Genomic DNA, 19,205 nt, shown 5'->3' on the forward strand with positions numbered 1-19,205 from the left:
GTTGGGGGACGGCACTGTTACATCTGCACTGAACAATCGAAGCGGTACCCTCGAAATTTGAATTAGGCTGCCGAACGTTGGAAACAATAGCTATATAATTACTGGGTAAGTCTCATATACAAAATAGTTGTTTACTATTCCATCCCATAGCTAAGGTAATAAAAATGCACACAGCTGAGGAAAATGAATTAAGAATGGCATAAAATAAGAAAGAAAAGGACTAAAAGAAAAATGAAAAACAATTTTTTTCCTTGAAGATGACAAGAAGAGAGGAAAGGCAGTAAGTCACAGGGTATCTCTACTTCTTGTAGTGGAATAAAATGATGGTTTATGATTACTTATGAACCTAATGAATATAAATACTGAAAAGATGTAATTTTTTAGACTACTTTTGAAACCTACATCAAAATGATTTACTTAAAAAGAAGTCAACACAATGACATTTCAAGAGCATTGAAACTACTAAATAAAACGTGAAAGGAAAAAATTAATACCTGTCAGCCACAATGCCATTGATGGGAGAGCCTACTAAGACACCCAACATATACATACTCTGGTAAGTGGCCCGCAAATATTCCTTCTCACATACAAGCCCAAACTGTGGAAAAATAAATATGAATTACTAAGAATGAGTCACATATTGAAAATCAAGATTGGAATGTTCTCCTAAACTCTTCAAGACATTTATATATGCCCAACTCTGGAAAAGTAAATATTAATGAGTCCTGTACTGTAGGATCAGGAATAGAATGTTCTACAAAAATATTTGAAACATTTTACACATGTGCAATATTATAACTTTCATAATTTTATATACACTTAACCCTTTAATGCCGAAGGGGTATAATAAAAATCGTCTCCTGTATGCCGGCGGGGTCAGGGAGTGAGCGCTGAAGCGGAAAAAAAATTTTTCTCAAAAAATCACAGCATGCTTAGTTTTCAAGATTAAGAGTTCATTTTTGGCTCCTTTTTTTATCATTATCATATATACATAATAGGATATACGATAGCGCGAAAACAAAATTTCGTATATAATTGTATTCAAATCGCGCTGTGAGCAAAACAGTTAAAGCTAACAGGTTAATTTTTTTCCGTTGTATTGTACACTAAATAGCAATCATTTTGGTATATAACACATTGTAAAACAATCAAGGCAACACAGAGACAATATTATCACAAAATGATGCATGAATTCGTAACTCGCGGATGTAAAAAAAATTCACCATAAATCAAAATATTGTGCTTGAGAACTTCCTGTTTGTTGCAAAATGAAGGTGATTGATTGAATATTACTAGACTAAGTATTGTAGCTTACAATTGCAGTTTTTCGACCATTTCGGTCAAGTTAAAGTTGACCAAAGGACGAATTTTTTTCTATTTATCGTTATTTATATGAAAATATTTCAAAACTGATAAAAGCTACAACCATAGGTTGTTTTTAGTTGTATTCTACATGAAATTGCGCACATTTTCATATATAAAACTTTATGTAACGGCTAATTTAAAATGGTGCAAACATTACGACAATCGGACGAAAAAATTTCTGATTTTTTCGGAAGAGTTACTGCGCGGACGTAAGGAAAAGTTTATTTCATAAATTCACCATAAATCGAAATAATGTGTTAAGAGACTTCCAATTTGTTGAAAAATAAAGTTAAATTATTGAATATTACTAGAATGTAAGTGTTTTAGCTTACAATTGCGTTTTTCGACCACTTCGGTTGAGTCAAAGTTGACCGAAGGTTGAAATTTTGGCACTTATCGTTATTTATATGAAAATATTTCAAAAGTGATAAAAGCTACAACCATGGGTTGTTTTTAGTTGTATTCTACATGAAATTGTGCACATTTTCATATATAAAACTTTATGTAACGTCTAATTTAAAATGGTGCAAACATTACGACAATCGGACGAAAAAATTTCAGATTTTTTTCGGAAGTTACCACACGGACGTAAGAAAAAAAAAAGTTGTTTTTTCATAAATTCACCATAAATCGAAATATTGTGCTAGAGACTTCCAATTTGTTGCAAAATAAATATAAATGGTTGAATATTACTAGAATATAAGAGTTTTAGCTTACAATTGCGTTTTTTTACCATTTTGGTCGAGTTAAAGTTGACCAAAGGACGAATTTTTTCTATTTATCGTTATTTATATGAAAATATTTCAAAACTGATAAAAGCTACAACCATGGGTTGTTTTTAGTTGTATTCTACATGAAATTGCGCACATTTACATATATAAAACTTTATGCAACAGCTAATTTAAAATGGTGCAAACATTACGACAATCGGACGAAAAAATGTATGCTTTTTTCGGAAGAGTTACCGCGCGGACGTAAGGAAAAAGTTTTTTTCATAAATTCACCATAAATCAAAATATTGTGCTAGACTTCCAATTTGTTGCAAAATGAAGGTAAATGATTGAATATTACTAGACTATATGAGTTTTAGCTTACAATTGCGTTTTTCGACCATTTCGGTCGAGTCAAAGTTGACCGAAGGTTGAGATTTAGGCACTTATCGTTATTTATATGAAAATATTTCTAAACTGATAAAAGCTACAACCATGAGTTGTTTTTAGTTGTATTCTACATAAAATTGCGCACATTTTCATATATAATACTCCATGTAACGGCTAATTTAAAATGGTGCAAAAATTATGTCAAAGTGACGATATAATTTCCGAGATGTGTCGCTGATACTTTTTAGTGCGATAAGAAAGAAATTCGTGCTTGCGCGCCTGCGTAACGATTGTAAACAAAACAACGCCTTGATCCGTGAGCTCCCAGCATCCCCCAAGGCGTGCGATTCAAAAGTTTTCGCCTAGTAGGCCTATAACTATTTTTCCGCAAATTTTTAAAAAACTTTTTTATATCGACGTACCATACGTCCAATCGGCACCCCAACAGACAATTTATATAGACGTTTAATACATCCAATCGGCGTTAAAGGGTTAATTTTCTGCATATACTATAGAGCATTGCTTGTGACAATCATTACATTCCATCTGAAGTAAAAAAAAAAAAATAAAATAAAAAAACTACTGTATATGTATACATACAACTAAAATTTCAAAAAGCCCTCATAACCAAGCGGGTGGTGGGAGAGAACCCCCTCTCAAGGGTAAACCCTGTAGGAGGGGTACCACTTTACAAAGCCTTACATGTAAACAGAGTAAAGTGACCCTCGGCCCTAAGATATATATACGTACTCAACCAACCAACCTAGGGCTCCACCTAAACAACCAGAAAGTCCTGGCCAATATAAAAAGACCAAAATTAAAACATTTGTCAATGTTCATTACAGTCATCTACCAGTAAAAATGCCATGTCTATGACTGCCCTACCTCCTATATACTGGGGATGACAATGATATGCTTGGTAATGAGGATCTGCAGTGTCCAACACAAGAGGGCTATTGACATGAGAAGCCCATAATATCAAAAAGGTAAGCAAAACCCAACTCACATACAACACAGGAAACATTTCCCCTCCTCACCAATTTACCATCCAACCCACAATTTACGTAACATGGCACAATAACAAGACTCCCAACTCCTTTAATGAATTATCCCAGCAAACATGAAGTAAACAAACTCAGTAGAGCCAGACAGAAATGTTGTTCATATGCCCAACAGGAAATATTGTACTACTGTCTTAAATTCCCTGATGACCTACATCTTCCACATTGACCTTGTCCTTACTTGTCATTTTTTCTACCAACCAATTTCTTTATTAAAGGAATCATCATGGAAAAATAAATCTTGGACAGTTACTTACATAATGAAGTAACAACGAGAAAATCTTCTAAATTAAACTCGGCTGATGCAGCAATAATTTTAAAGAAAACATGTTTAAAATTAACTGACACAACTCTAAAAAAAATATCCAACAGAAAAGTGGAAGAGAAGCTGACAAAAATGTTTGTAACAAAATCAAAGATTAAAAAACTACCTTAAATATGATACAACCGAGAAGGGAAAAAAAACATAAAACTTCACCCAAAAAACAGTTGCTGCTCTAAGTACTTGGTTCTGAGGAATGACTGAACATTTTTGGAATTCTTAATGTCCCTCACATTCATTAACTTCAAATTATGTATGTATTAACATTATTCCTTAATGATCTAATATAACATGCGAATCCATGCGTTAACTGATTCCTTTTAGCTGACATAACACCCACGCTATGTAATTTCTGAGGTTACTCATTTGCTAAGTGAAATGCTTCATCATTAACTAACAATGTTTTTGCATTCCCCATAGGACATCCAGCTATAAATAACTTGAATTAAGCAAGGGTGGGCAACATAAGGAGACTTGACAGCAGCACGCTTTGATACTAGTCAACTCAACTATCAGCAACAGCTACAGCAGAAGTTACGCTAATACCAGGAAGGAAGAAAAATCTGTTTCATGGATCCCCCCTTCACAGTAAAACAGCTCACAAGAGACAACTTGGTCACATTTTGACTCGTGTGCATATCTGAATGATTCTTTTATTTAAATTAAAAATTAAACTGGAAACAAAAACTTATAAGGATATCGCCATTTTTCTCCAGCTATGAAGTTGTTTGATCAATTGTGAAATGACCTCAAACACCATGCAAAACAAAGACCCTTTTTGAAACTCTGCTATTCCTGTCTTTCCAGCAGGTACTTTCGTTTCCACAAACCTCTACTCATCTCGTTTTAAAAATATTCACTGAATATTCACAACTTTAAACTTCCTTCTTTATAACTTTGAAGACCTAGCATACCTTAAGAATGCTCAAACAGATAAAACAGAATATAAAACTATCTAAGGAGTTGATATTCAACAAAACATGGAGGAATCAAAGATGCTCCATCTCACCTCAGAAGTAATCGTATGTGTGAATGTAGTGTTGTCAAATATCCATTCTGTACATGCTCTCTGTATGAATGTACCATTTTCACCTCTAGAAGAATAATAACAGGAACCTCTGAAAAAAAAAAATTATATACATTTTATTACATAGTGCTTGGCATAACAGAAGCAAAATCTTGCATCAACATAGTTAAGTATATCTTAGTTTTACTAGACCACTGAGCTGATTAACAGGTGTCCTAGGGCTGGCCAGAAGGATTAGATACTTTTACATGGCTAGGAACCAATTGGTCCAATTGGTCACCTAGCAACGGGATCTACAGCTTATTGTGGGATCTGAACCACACTATAGAGAAATGAATTTCTATCACCAGAAATAAATTCCTCTGATTCTGCCTTGGCCGAGCCAGGATTGTATCAACATGTTATTTTCATGATAAAATAAATTTTTGAACATACTCACCTGGTAGTTATATATATATAGCTATACGTCCCTGACGTCACAGCAGAATTTCAAAACTCGCGGCAATCGCCGATTGGGTAGTCAGGTGCACCACCTGTGTGCCCTCCTACCCAGTACGTGGAACCGTTTCCAAACTATTCCTCAGATCTTCCATGCCCATAGTCTCTAGAGGGGAGGAGGGTGGGAATTAAATTATATATAACTACCAGGTGAGTATGTTCAAAAATTTATTTTATCATGAAAATAACATTTTCAAACATATAGCTGATTGACACCTTTGGTGGCGGGTCAAAGACAGCTATTATCGTTGGAACTGACATAAGTGTTAATAAAAACCAACTTACGGGTTCGTACCTGTTAAGGAAGCTGACTCCAATGATATCCTGCCTCATTATGTCTGCTTTCCTTATGAGATCCAGCGATCCACCCAGGGGGCTGAAGACCTCTCGGAGACTGTCAACCGGTGTCAAACCTCTATGTGACTAGACTCCCTACAATACCCTTGTTCCGGGCGCTACCAAGGAACAACCTGACCACCTGACTAAGGATCAATGATTGTGGAAGACTGCACCCAGTCTCCACAAACAACCGTAAAAATTCAATAGTTCCAAGGTAAGAAAAAAAGTATTGGGTTATGGGATTTCAGTGGTAGTCCCTTCTCCCACTACTGAATGAGCTGCTACGAACGGCCCCAGCGTGTAGCAGTCTTCATACAGAGTTTGCACTTGCTTCAGGTAGTGCGAGGCAAACACTGATTTGCTTCTCCAGAAGGTTGCGTCCAGGATATTTTGAAGGGATCTATTCTGTTTAAAGGCTACAGAGGTAGCTACGGCCCTAACCTCGTGTGTCTTGACTTTCAGTAGCCTGAGATCCGCATTATTACATGCTGAATGTGCTTCCCTTATTAAATGCCATATAAAAAAGGATAGCGCATTCTTTGACATTTGCAGAGAGGGCTTTTTGACCGAACACCAAAGCGCCTCTGAATTGCCACGTAAATGTTTTGTTCTTTTCAAGTAATGCCTCAGAGCTCTTACCGGACACCGAACTCTCTCTACTTCCTCACCTGTGATATCCGACAGGTTCGGAATCTCCAACGCTTTGGGCCGGGGCTGAGAAGGGCGTTCGTTCTTAGCTAGAAATCCCAGCTGTAGAGAGCAGATAGCCTTGCCCTGTCTGAAACCTACAGCTTTGCTGAAGGCATGGGTTTCACAGACTCTTTTCACTGTAGCTAGACTAACTAGGAAAAGTGTTTTCATGGTGAGGTCCTTAAATGATGTCTCCTGTAAAGGCTCAAACCTATCACTCATGAGAAACTTCAGGACTACGTCCAGATTCCAAGCTGGCGAGGACTGTAGTCTCTCCTTAGTAGTCTCAAAGGATCTGAGAAGGTCTTGGAGATCCTTATTATCAGACAGGTCTAAGTTCCTGTGTCTGAAGACAGCTGCCAACACGCTTCTGTATCCCTTATTGGTCGAGTTCGAAAAGTTACGACTCCTCTTAACGACTCCTCTTAAGGTACAGAAGAAAGTCAGCTATCTGAGTCACAGAGGTACTGGAAGAGGAAACAGAGTTGTCCCTGCACAATCCTCTAAATGTCTCCCACTTGGATTGGTATACCTTAATGGTGGAAGACCTTGCTCTTGCGATGACTCTAGCTGCCTCCTTCGAAAACCCTCTAGCTCTTGTGAGTTTTTTGATAGTCTGAAGGCAGTTAGTTGAAAAGCTTGGAGGTTTTGGTGATACCTTTCCAAGTGGGGCTGTTTGAGTAGATCTACTCTTAAAGGAAGGCTTCTGGGGGTGTCCACCATCCATTCCAGTACCTCTGTGAACCATTCTCTTGTCGGCCAGAACGGTACCACTAGTGTCATTCTGGTGCCTTCGTGAGACACGAACTTTTGTAGCACTTTGTGTACTATTTTGAATGGAGGGAAATCGTACACGTCTAGGTGCGACCAGTTCATGAGGAACGCATCTATGTAAGTCGCTTCGGGATCTGGAACGGGAGAACAGTAAGTCTCCAGCCTCTTCGTTTGAGCTGTGGCGAAGAGGTCTATGCATGGACGACCCAAAGTCCACCACAGGTTCTTGCAGACCTCCTGATGCAGAGTCCATTCCGTCGCCAAGACTTGATCTTTCCTGCTCAGGATGTCTGCCCTGACATTCCTTTCCCCTTGAATGAAGCGTGTTACTAGGGTCACACTTTTCTTTTTCGTCCAGAGAAGGAGTTCTCTTGACATCTCGTACAGGGACTTGGAGTGGGTTCCGCCTTGCTTGTATGTAGGCCAACGCCGTCGTGTTGTCGGAGTTGACCTGCACAACTTTGTTCTGTACTGAGCCTTCGAACTCCTTGAGAGCCAGAAAGACTGCAGTCAGTTCCTTTTGGTTGATGTGGAACCTCTCCTGTCCTCTGGTCCAGGAGCCCAAGACCTCTAATTTTCCCAGTGTTGCTCCCCACCCCGAGTCCGAGGCGTTGGAAAACAACACTAGGTATGGGTTCCTCTGCTTTAGGGAAAGGCCTTCCTGAAGCTTGACGGGGTCGTTCCACCACTGCAGACAGCATTTCATGGTGTCCGACACGGGAATATACTTTATCTCCAGTGTCTTCCCCTTGTCCCAGTGCTGATTGAGGTGGAATTGAAGTGGGCGAAGGTTTAGTCTTCCTAAGGAGACAAACTGCTCTAGCGAGGAAAGGGTCCCCAGCAGACTCATCCATTCCCTCGCAGAGCACGTCTGTTTCCTTAGGAAGTTCTGCAGCTTTACCAAGGCTTGTTCCGTCCTCGACGCAGACGGAAAAGCCCGAAAAGCCCGACTCTGAATCCTCATGCCCAGGTACAAGATCTCTTGGGATGGGCCAGTTGTGATTTTCTGATGTTGATTCAAATGACCTAGATCTTCTGATAACCAAATCGTCGTCTGAAGATTCTCCAGACAGCGGGTGTAGGAAGGGGCTCTGAGGAGCCAGTCGTCCAGATACAGTGAGGCCCTGATACCTCTCTTGTGTAGCATTCCCGCTATGTTGCTTATCAGCCTTGTGAATATTTGAGGAGCGGTGTTTAGGACGAAGCAAAGAGCTCGAAATTGGAACGTTTCTGCTTTGTAAACGAACCTCAGGTACTTCTTGGAGTTCGGATGGATAGGGACGTGAATGTACGCATCCTGAAGATCCAACGGAACCATCCAGTCGTCTTGTCTGACCGCAGCTAGGACTGATCTTGTTGTCTCCATCGTGAACTTAGTTTTTTGCACGAAAACGTTCAGAGCGCTCACGTCCAGTACCGGTCTCCATCCCCCCCGAGCTCTTGGGAACCAGGAATAAATGGTTGTAAAAACCTGGTAACTCCAGATTTCGAACTCTTTCTATTGCTCCCTTCTGCAACAACAGTGAAACTTGTTGCTGTATCGCCTGGGCCTTGGCTTCCTCTCTGTATCTGGCAGAAAGATCGATTGGTTTTACTGCTAAAGGAGGTTTCCTCAAGAAACGGATCTTGTATCCCTCCTTGAGCAGTTGAATGGACCAAAGATCTGCTCCTCTTTTCTCCCATGCTTGCCAGAAGTTGGAAAGTCTGGCTCCTAACGCTGTCTGAAGAAGAGTGCCGTCAGACCTTGCTTCGCCCTTGTCTAAAGCCTCTTTTCTTTGCATTCCTTGCCATAGGTCTTGTGTTCCCTCTACTGAGGGCTCTACCTCGAAAGAGCTGAGAAACTTGAGACACAGGAGCAGTTTCTTTGACCTTTTGAGTTACAAAACTCGTTGGCAGGACTTTCCTCGCTGCCTTCGTCATCAAGTCCTGCGTAGCCTTTTGGGCTAAAGCAGAGGAGACTTCCTTCACTAATTCTTGCGGGACAAGGTGTACGGAAAGGGGTGCTAACAGCAGTTCCGCTTTCTGAATGGGTGTGACCCCATTCGCAAGGAAAGAACACATTTGGGCCCTTTTCTTAAGGATTCCCGCCGAGAAAAGCGCCGCTAACTCATTGGATCCATCTCGCAGAGCTTTGTCAATACATGACATAAGATGTACAAGCTCTTCTGTGTCAGCGGACTTGAAGGATTCTATCTTTTTCCCCAAAGCTCCCAGAGTCCAGTCTAGGAAATTAAAAACTTCGAAGGCTCTGAACGAGAAGTCCCCCTGGGAAGAGGTGGGAACTCCCAGGCCGAGAGCTTCTCCAGTCTCATACCAGATACTTGATTAGATTAAGATTAGATTATAAAATTTTTGGCTCATAGCCAAGCGCACCAGATACTTGATCTGGACGCTAATCTGGCCGGAGGAAATGAGAAAACTGTCTTTCCTTGGTCTCTCTTAGTGTCCATCCAATCCCTCATTATCTTCAACGCTCTCTTGGACGAGCATGACAAAACCATCTTCTTAAAGTTGGTCTTCCTAGACGCCTACCCTAGCGTGAACTCTGAAGGCGGGGTACGAGGGGCAGCCGGAATAAAGTTTTCCAGAAACAGTTCCGTGAAAATCCTCATGAGCCTTTTTAAGTCCGACGAAGGGTGCTGTTCTTTCCGATCCTCATAAGCCTTTTTAAGTCCGACGAAGGGTGCTGTTCTTTCCGATCCTCTTCGTCGGAAATGTCTTCCATCGGATCAAAAGGAGAAGGGGGGAAGTCATCGTTTCCTTCTTCCGATTGTCCCATAACGGAAGTAGCGACGTCATGTTTCTTCGTCGTCGCTTCCATATCATCTTCTTGACGCCTGGCGTCCTGGCGTCGAAAATCTTGACGCTCGGCGTCCTGGCGTCCACGTTCTTGACGCCTGGCGTCTTGGCGTCCAGCCTCTTGACGCCTGGCGTCCAGAATCTTGACGCCTGGCGTCCAGAATCTTGACGCTCGGCGTCCTGGCATCCAATTTCTTGATGCCTGGCTTCCTGGCGTCCAGGCTCTTGACGCCTGGTGTCCTGGCGTACAGCCTTTTGAGTCATGACGTCCTGGCGTCCAAACTTTTGACATTTGCTGCTCTGCCGAACCTTGAGGTCGCTTGCTGAACGCTCGCCGCCTGTGCAACACACGTCAAACGCATCCTCAGGACGACTCACAGCGCCTGGAACGTCCTGAGCTGGACGATTACATACGTCTTTCTGTGCTGCAGGCTGATAGACCTGCATCAAGGAGGAGAGTTTCTGCTGCATATCTTGCAGTAAAACTATTTGCGGAGCTTCTTGCTGCTGGGGACAGACTGGGGAAGTCGCAACATTTACTTCTCTCTCCACTTCATGTACGGGTTGAGACAAACGTCCTGGAGACGAGTGCCAATCCGAAGGAGGAGCGGGAGCATGCACCGAAGGCATCCCAACGTCCGACATTTCTTTGTCTCCTACCGAAGACGACGGCCGCCTGTGCGACAACTTGCGTCTGAGTTTGGTAGGAGAGCTACCATCGGAGCTGAAAGGGAAGCGCTCCGGGCTGCTCCAATGGCTACATCCTGGGGCTTGAGGCGTCATCTCCTGACGCTGCTCTACCGGATATCGTCTTTTGAGGGGTCTTGATTTCGATGCAAGACGCCAGCCCTGTCTGGGAACTGCGTCGTCCGACGACGAAGATAACACTTTTACCTCGCCTTTCCAATGGCGAGGGTGAGCGTCCTGTGAAACGTCAACAGGTACGCTCGAGGGGACAACCACTCAGGAGCTAAAACCTCTCGCCTCCCTTCGCCTGTCGACTTTCCTTCTCACAGGGGTGGTGAGCTTGGAAGAGGTCTAGGGCTAGGAGCACGACAGATCCGAGCGGCCGCACCCTCCACTGCACTTGCACTGATTCTACTGTCACTTGTAACTTTTAGATCTCTTACATTAGACCATAATTTCTCCCTGTCTTCTGCAAGGGATTCTACCCGTTCACCAAGGGCTTGAATGGCCGCCATCATATCCTTTAATGTTGGACCATTACCTGTATCAGTAGGGAGATCTGGGACTACCACTACGGAAGATGGATCAATAGGTTCATTAGCAAGGGAAAGAGAACTGTCAATTCCCTGACTATCTTTAGAAGAGCGAGACATACTACTCTTCGCTCTCCTGATCCTATCCTTCTCAAATTTCCGCACATAGCGGTAATACTCTATCCACTCAGTCTCAGGTAAATTCACACATTCTTCACATCTATCTCCCAACTCACAACTCTTGCCTCTACATTTAATGCAAATTGAATGAGGATCTATCGAGGCTTTAGCAAGCCGAGTCTTACAACCTCTCACACACATTCTTACACTCGAAGCAGAGTCAGTCATGTTGGAAAATTCAAAAGAGAGATCAAAACAAGCAAGAGTCAAACCAACAATATCCAAAAAGGGTCCAGAGAAATCCAAATCAAGTCCAAATACAAGCGAAAGCCGAAGCCAAAGTGTACTTCACCAAATAACTGCGAAAAACCACGGGCCAAGCGAGCGAAGTTCCAACGATGTCACCGATGCGGCGGCAGGGAAGATCTGAGGAATAGTTGGAACGGTTCCACGTACCTGTGTAGAGGGCGCACAGGTGGTGCACCTGACTACCCAATCGGCGATTGCCGCGAGTTTTGAAATTCTGCCGTGACGTCAGGGACGTATAGCTATACGTATATATAACTACCAGGTGAGTTAGATGTTTGAAAATAGTACTACTTTGCATTGGTTTGAACATCTGTACTTTCTTAGCACATACCCACCTTTATGGTATTATTACTACACTATTCCTATGGAACAAGCCCATGAGAGCCACTAACTGGAAATTCAAGCTTCCAAAGAACATGGTGCTCATTCGAATGCAGTAACACTGATATTATCTACTTGTAGTCTAAATGATCCTCACTACTGTATTAGATATGCCAAATAAATTGTTTCATCTCCTCTGCTAAATAATGTAATAAAATTGTTACAGACCATGCATATACATTAAGAGATGTGTGAAAACAGTTAGCAAGAATGCTATATGTATTAGCAACCAAACTTGCCCTGATACTTAGCCTGATTTTAAGAATTCCTAACATCATAAAAAACTTACTACCTTTCCAAGAGTGCAGAAGGGTTGAAAACAAGTTCAATAGCAATGATAAAAGTGAGAGATTCACACATCACACCCAGAATAATGCCTATCACTCTTAAATTATAAAGTATGTATTTTAGACAACACCATGGTCATGCTACAGAATAAATATTCCAGTGTCTCCTCTTGTAACTATTGTAGTATACCTATGTGGTTAGTTACCACCCATGTGTCCTGCTTACTCATTACATCATATCACCACAAAGTTAAGTGCCTACACATAACTAGTTCCTAAATACTTAACTCATTTTGTCTTTTACAGAACATTTTTTGTGCCCACTTCAAAATATTACATTTCAATTTATCAAAGTTCAATAAATCTATATGATCACTGACACTATTGTTTAAAACCATTGTTTGTTAAAATTCTGTGGAAAGATTTTTATATAATTCCATCTTATTTTTTTGTAGAATAGTTATAGATTCACATAATATTCTACAGTGTGTCTACTGTGTACATAATCTACTGTGGAATCTTACCTATCTGTACTGTCAAAATGATTTTCATCTGTACCCAAAGGAGCCACACAGGAATGCTCCTGCCGTGGTGCCAAAAATGCGCTTCCCAGGGCATGTGGTGAAGGAAAACTCACGGCTGTAAAGAAAGATGTTGTACTCTGAGAAACAAACCACAAATTAATGGAGGACATCTAGAACTGGTATGATACAACTGATGATCAAATGTACCTCAATAATTTGGACAAACAACAAACTGTGTAAATCCTAAAGTAGATGAAGGTCAAAATTTTTTTATCTTTCCTAGATACGGTAGAATACCGAATGGCCACCTGGTGGACACCTTTACCATAACGCGACCACCTTCCCACAAAATCGGAAATTATGGCATTAAATTTGTGACTTGGGAAAGAAAACTTAATTGAGAGGAAAGTAGAGGTCTCGAGGTGTTGCTTCGATGGACACTGGCTCTTGACTAATGTCTACCGTGGGTTACAGGACGTGTTAAAGTACTTTTTCATGAAGGCGGTCATGCTACAGGAGGCCAGCCATTAGGTATTTTACCCTAGTGACCCCCAAGAGATTTTGGATGTTGACATCTTGGACTAATAACTCTTGGTCATTATCTTAGTGGTATACTTACAGTCTTTTGTTTGCGTTTTTACGGTCATCCCAAATGGGGTTTGTACTAAACACCTGGATACACACTGTGTTAAAACTCTGGGTGGGTAATTAGTACCTTGGAAAGATCCAAATCTTTAAAAAGATGATGTACTGTATATAATTCATACTGTATATAATTCATATATTGTACAATATCAAAAGTTAGAAAGACATTTTTTATCATCAACAATGATAATACAGATGAAAAAGCAAATAACTACATACATTGTATATTTCTTGAATCCCCCCCAAAAAAACTGCCTGCCCATTTACTAGTGGATCTAATATCACTGCAGGCTACCAAAAAAAAAATAAAAATAATAAATTACATGAAAAATGCAGGTTGCACTGAGAAATACAACTCGGTTCCCCTTAGCCTTGGGCTAACATGTCTACCTAATTTGATAGCACCAATGGTCCAAAGACGACTACAACTTGAATGGACATGTTTTGCTAATGTAGACAAAAGACTGGAAATTGTTCTGAATCTAATCTGTGTAGTAACCAACCACCCCAACCTCATCCGCAACCCCCAAACTGAATTCCTTGTCTTTAGCCTAAGGTAATACGATGCATAAATAGATGCTTCTGCCAGTATTTGCTCTGCCTTGCCTATGCAAAAACTGCAAAGTTAAACAACCTAAAAATCACTTATCTTACTTAGCCTATTGGGTAGCACTTACAGATTATCGGGGCCCACTCGACCGCCGACCGAAATCGGCGAAGAACACCAAAACCAATATGGCGGCGATACCAAAACAACAACAAACAAAGTAGGGAGCTACTACATATCCGCGACGATCGATTTATGTGTGCTGTCAGAAAGGCCGTGGCGGAACGGCGCTTGCGCCTTATCCGCAAATTTAAAGATTCTTGGCAGGCACGGCATGTTCTGGCAAGAGGTAATGTTTGCGCTGCGCGCGCTAACCACAGGGTTACAGTAAGGCTACTTACCGTGGCGGATGGATTTGGGTGTCGCGATACCAAAACAACAACAAACAAAGTAGGGAGCAACTGGCCCGGTAAAGTGTAAACAACCCGCCTATTGCTTGCCTAGGTAACCTCAAGAATTAATTTTTGACAAAAAGCAAAAGTAGGCTACCTAACTCAAAAACTGAAAACCTTCTAAATTATTTTTACAATTCAGAATACAACAAGCATTCAAAAAGTCCTACTAGCTAGCTAGATTTCAGTTTGTAATGTGGACGTGACAAAAATGCCTACAATGATCATATAGGGTGGCGTGTGCATTTTCTCAGGTTGCCTGTGCACTGCAGAACTAGAACCTTAGCATTTCTGAACTGAAAGGAAGATACCTATATAGTAAGCCAGGTACAGTAAGGAACCTACATGAGGTAACAAAGATTTCTAGTTTCATTTAAGATATTTCCTTTCGGTATTTCTACGGAAGCAGTCCGCACGGACTGCAAGGAACGAAACCGCGGATACGACATCCACTAGGGATTGGGGCGTCCAATGTATTGCGCCGTGTTTAGTACTGGCCCCTGGGGGGTTAATTACAGTCGTCCGAATAGGTAAATAGTATTACTTAAAATTCTTGTTTAGGAGGTAAAACTGCATAGAATAACCGCAACTGCCATAGTCTAGGCCGCCGCGGATAAGTACCCTAGATCTACCTTCCTTTCATTCCTCCTAGGTGAGGTTAACCTAAATACTAGGTCCTATGAGGTTAGAATTAAAACCACTTAGCAAATTAGGGGTGACAGGGAGAGGGGCTAGGATGAAACCCCATTACAAACCATCTTAGGGGTTCCCACTACTATAACCCTGGCGAGTTTCATGCTCATCGGACTAGCCGTTTGGCCGTGAATGAATGACAGACGGACGGACAGACACAAGCCCCTTATAGCCTACCTAGTAGCCTAGTATTACTAGTAGTAGGTGTAGCTACATAGGCTAGGCCTATGTAGTAGGTAGTACTCGGCGCTACTAGTACTAGTATATAGTTGGTCATTGACTAAACTGTACATAATTGCAGCTTGTAGTACTATATACTTCACATACGCTAATTGTTCCCACTAACATTTACAAAGAACAAACTAAGTCTCTTCACAAACAATGCATAGAAAAAGCAAGACCTCAGACAAGCCGACGGAAAAAACCGGTAAATTAGTATTTAAATTAATACACAGGGTAGTTGACTACTGAAATATAAACAAATGATGGTATATTTACCTCATTAACAACAAATCTGCTCATTTTTGTATGATTTTCGTAAGCATACAGGTCTAAAGGACACTGAAGAACACTCCGAATAACCCTCCACGACGTGTCATCAATGTGACGTCACCAACAGGTCTTTTCCAAACATAAGAGAAGGTTGATAATTCAATTCAATCTGCGCCTTATTTATATACAATGATTCATTTATGTTGTAGGATACACGAATAGGTGGGGAAAGGGTACCCCACTATCCTGGCATCGTATTCCCAGCGAAAAGGGCAAGGAAAGGAGAAATAAATGGCTGGCGGCCTTTACCTGTCCTGAGAACTCATTTAAGGCTTGAAAAGGTGAAGAGAGCAGTGGGACAGAGCGATTCGTAACCTGGCTCTTATTACTCAGGAGGTACAAGGTGGAGCACTTGCTCAGGAAATAAGTAATATAACTATGTTCATGTCTACTCTACCAATTTGAAATGTCTGCCAACCATCGCTGCTGAGAGCGACGTTCCCCAATATAGGTAGTATGTTCTTGCCACTACCAAGACATGGTCAGAAGTTTTCACCAATACGTATCTAATTCGCCCTATCTTTCAATTGGAAGTTGATCTTTATGAAATAATATAATCTTATGCTAAATATTAGAGCGTAAAAGCAATTGTGTATCGGACTATTTTCGTTGACATCGTTTCGAAAGACTGCTAAAAATGCAGGCGATTTCACTACATAGAACATTTAAAGCGTTTTTATTCCACAATATTCCTATACATTTATTTATTTTAACCGATATACCAATAGTAAATACACAAAAGGATAATTATAGTTGCACGTCTTTAGAGTAAAAAAAATAACGATAGACTGGAGCAACAGATTTGGATTCACAGAAAATGGCTCCAGATAAACTTAAAACATAAGCAACATGCAAGAAAGAAACCTTACCCCGCCATGCATGTACTTCAGTGTGCACAAAGCACTTAACAAAGTTAAATTAGGTTAGAGTATCGTACGCCTCTGTTTCGCGTTTGCCCACCATCGTACTGCGCATGCGCCAGTCAGTTATGCTTCATTTCCTTACAAACAGACCTTGATCATTCAAGAGCGAGCAATACTTGCAATAAATTAAAATTCCGCACGAAAAACTTTACTACCAAGCACCAGAACACTAACTCATAAATCCTGTAGGTCTAGGATAATTTAGCCAAGCAACATACGACTAGTTTTTTTTTTTTTTTTCTATTGGGCGGGTTCTTTTTCCCAAAAATGGACCTTTTCTTCTCCAAATGTCATTGCATATATAGGTATGTACAAGATGAAATACTTGAAAAACTTATTTTTTATATTAAGAAGATGGTCTATGCCCTGCTACTCGATTAGATGTTATTCATATTTCTCTGACCAGAATATCGTGCCACAGCTTTATAATTATCGTTTCTCTACTAAAATAACTTACAAATATAGTGGCCTATATCATATTCCTATCATCACTTGTATTTCATACTACTAAAGAATGATGCTCATGTTTGATAACAAAATTTAAATAAAAAATACTTGCCAAAAAAATTTATTTATTACTTTGTACGTACAGCTCAATGAAAATGATAGTCACAGAAAATATGGACTTTCAGAAATTTGCCCCTCCCCGACCCCTCCCTCGGTACAGACCTGTTACCTTAAGTCTACATAGTGCAAGGTATCCAACATGAGCGTGAATTCCGCAGGTTTAAGTAGGCCTATAAAGTGTTATGGTATTTATTTGAAATTATCGCCTAGACCCATTAGCCGTAAATCTTCACCAGTAACTTTACCTAGCTACTAATAAATTTGACCTGGGCATTAAGCATGAAAATACCAAATTAACACAAAGCAATTACGTAATTTACACCAAATATTAAAACAAATAAAATTTCAAACATTGCTAAAATATTATCACGCACAAACCACCACCACCAAGTGAAGACTGACTGGCTTGAGCAGTTCATTTTAAATAAACTTATTTGCTGTAATAAAAAAAATCTATTAAAGTTAAAACTTCAGTTACTGTTGCTAAGACAAAAGGCTGGAGTAGGTTTGAAATGAATCGTTTTTAAATATGTCTAAAGTTTTTATACTTTTTAGAAGTTTCTCCTCTCGCTTCATCTTTCTGGGAACAGGTGGCAACAACACAGTCTAGAATGGCTTTGTCTCTATTTTGGAGAGGCCATTGGAACATTAGTTAATGTTGATAGGCCACCAGAACAAAGCATTAAATACAAAGCTTTCAAATTTACTTTAATAACTGAACGTGAAATAATTGAAGAAAATAAGGTTTATACAGTTTTATATATAGTAGATAGCTACTTATTAGTTAAAAAAAAATTAAGTAGACCTTAGTTTAACCAGACCACTAAACTGATTAACAGCTCTCCTAGGGCTGGCCCGAAGAATTAGATATTTTTACGTGGCTAGGAGCCAATTGGTTACCTAGCAACGGGACCTACAGCTTACTGTGGGATCCGAACCACATTGTATCGAGAAATTAATTTCTAATCACCAGAAACAAATTCCTCTGATTCCACGTCAGCAGAGCGGAGAATCGAACTCGGGACTAGCGATTCAGTTGGCGAGCACGAAAACCACTCGTCCAACGAGGAACTAGCTACTTACTAGGAAATCGAAAATATATATATATTATATAATATTATATATATATATATATATATATATAGTATATATATGCACAATGTTGCACTGTCAGTGCGTAAACTTATTAATAAACAATAAAGAATCCAACATAATTATTGTCATTCGAAATCTTGGGATTTACGCCCTTATAAGAGCGCTAATTTTAATGATACTAATAATTATACGTATGAGATACCTACCAACAGGAAAGGAACATATATTGCCAGATGATCTTTCAGCTTCTGGGAGAACTTTGAAAATTTGGTACGATAAGTTTCGACAATTATCTTGACTTTATAGTGGATAAATTAAGACAGCATCAAGAACTATTTTAATTACGTTCGTCACTCATAATTTTATGGCTACTATAAGGAATTCTTTCGCCTTAAAAATGCATTTTTTAAGCGAAAGATTTCGCTTTAGTAGCCATAAAATTATGAGTGACGAACGTAATCAATATAGTTCTTGATGTTGTCTTAATTTACCCATTATAAAGGGAAGATAATTGTCGAAATTTATACGAGAACCAAATTTTCGAAAATCTCCCCGAAGCTCAAAGATCATCTGGCAATATATGTTCCTTTTCTGTAGGCAGGTATCTCATACGTAATTAGTATTATCATTATCAGCGTATACCAGTATCATGAAAATGAAAAAGAAACTTACAGTAACACACAGTCAAGTAGTGGAAGATATGCCATTTCCCAGTGCCCATCTGGGAAAGCAAATTGTCCATTCGGTCTGCCATGTTTTTTTTAAAATCTTACAGCCAACAACAGACTCCAAGTCCGAAGTATAGTTCGGCAATTCTCTCGCAATAGGCTACTGCCGGTCGCAAATGGAATTCTGTAGTACTAGTACGCCCGTGTCGTCGTCGAAGCTCCCGCGGAAGCTGTTGGCTCGAGACTG

At 40.3% G+C, this 19,205-nt stretch overlaps 1 protein-coding gene across 1 annotated transcript in view; it reads right to left on the minus strand.

Annotated features, from left to right (window-relative positions):
• LOC135203634 (organic cation transporter protein-like) overlaps window positions 1–19,205 on the minus strand; it is a 98,298-nt gene extending 79,093 nt beyond the window's left edge. The window contains 4 exon segments of the mRNA XM_064233471.1: window positions 495–598; window positions 4,858–4,966; window positions 12,817–12,931; window positions 18,963–19,205. Coding sequence (XP_064089541.1) covers window positions 495–598; window positions 4,858–4,966; window positions 12,817–12,931; window positions 18,963–19,044 — 410 coding nt within the window. The 5' untranslated portion in view covers window positions 19,045–19,205.

The sequence above is a fragment of the Macrobrachium nipponense genome, chromosome 36 (assembly GCF_015104395.2).
Source record: "Macrobrachium nipponense isolate FS-2020 chromosome 36, ASM1510439v2, whole genome shotgun sequence".
NCBI lineage: Eukaryota > Metazoa > Arthropoda > Malacostraca > Decapoda > Palaemonidae > Macrobrachium > Macrobrachium nipponense.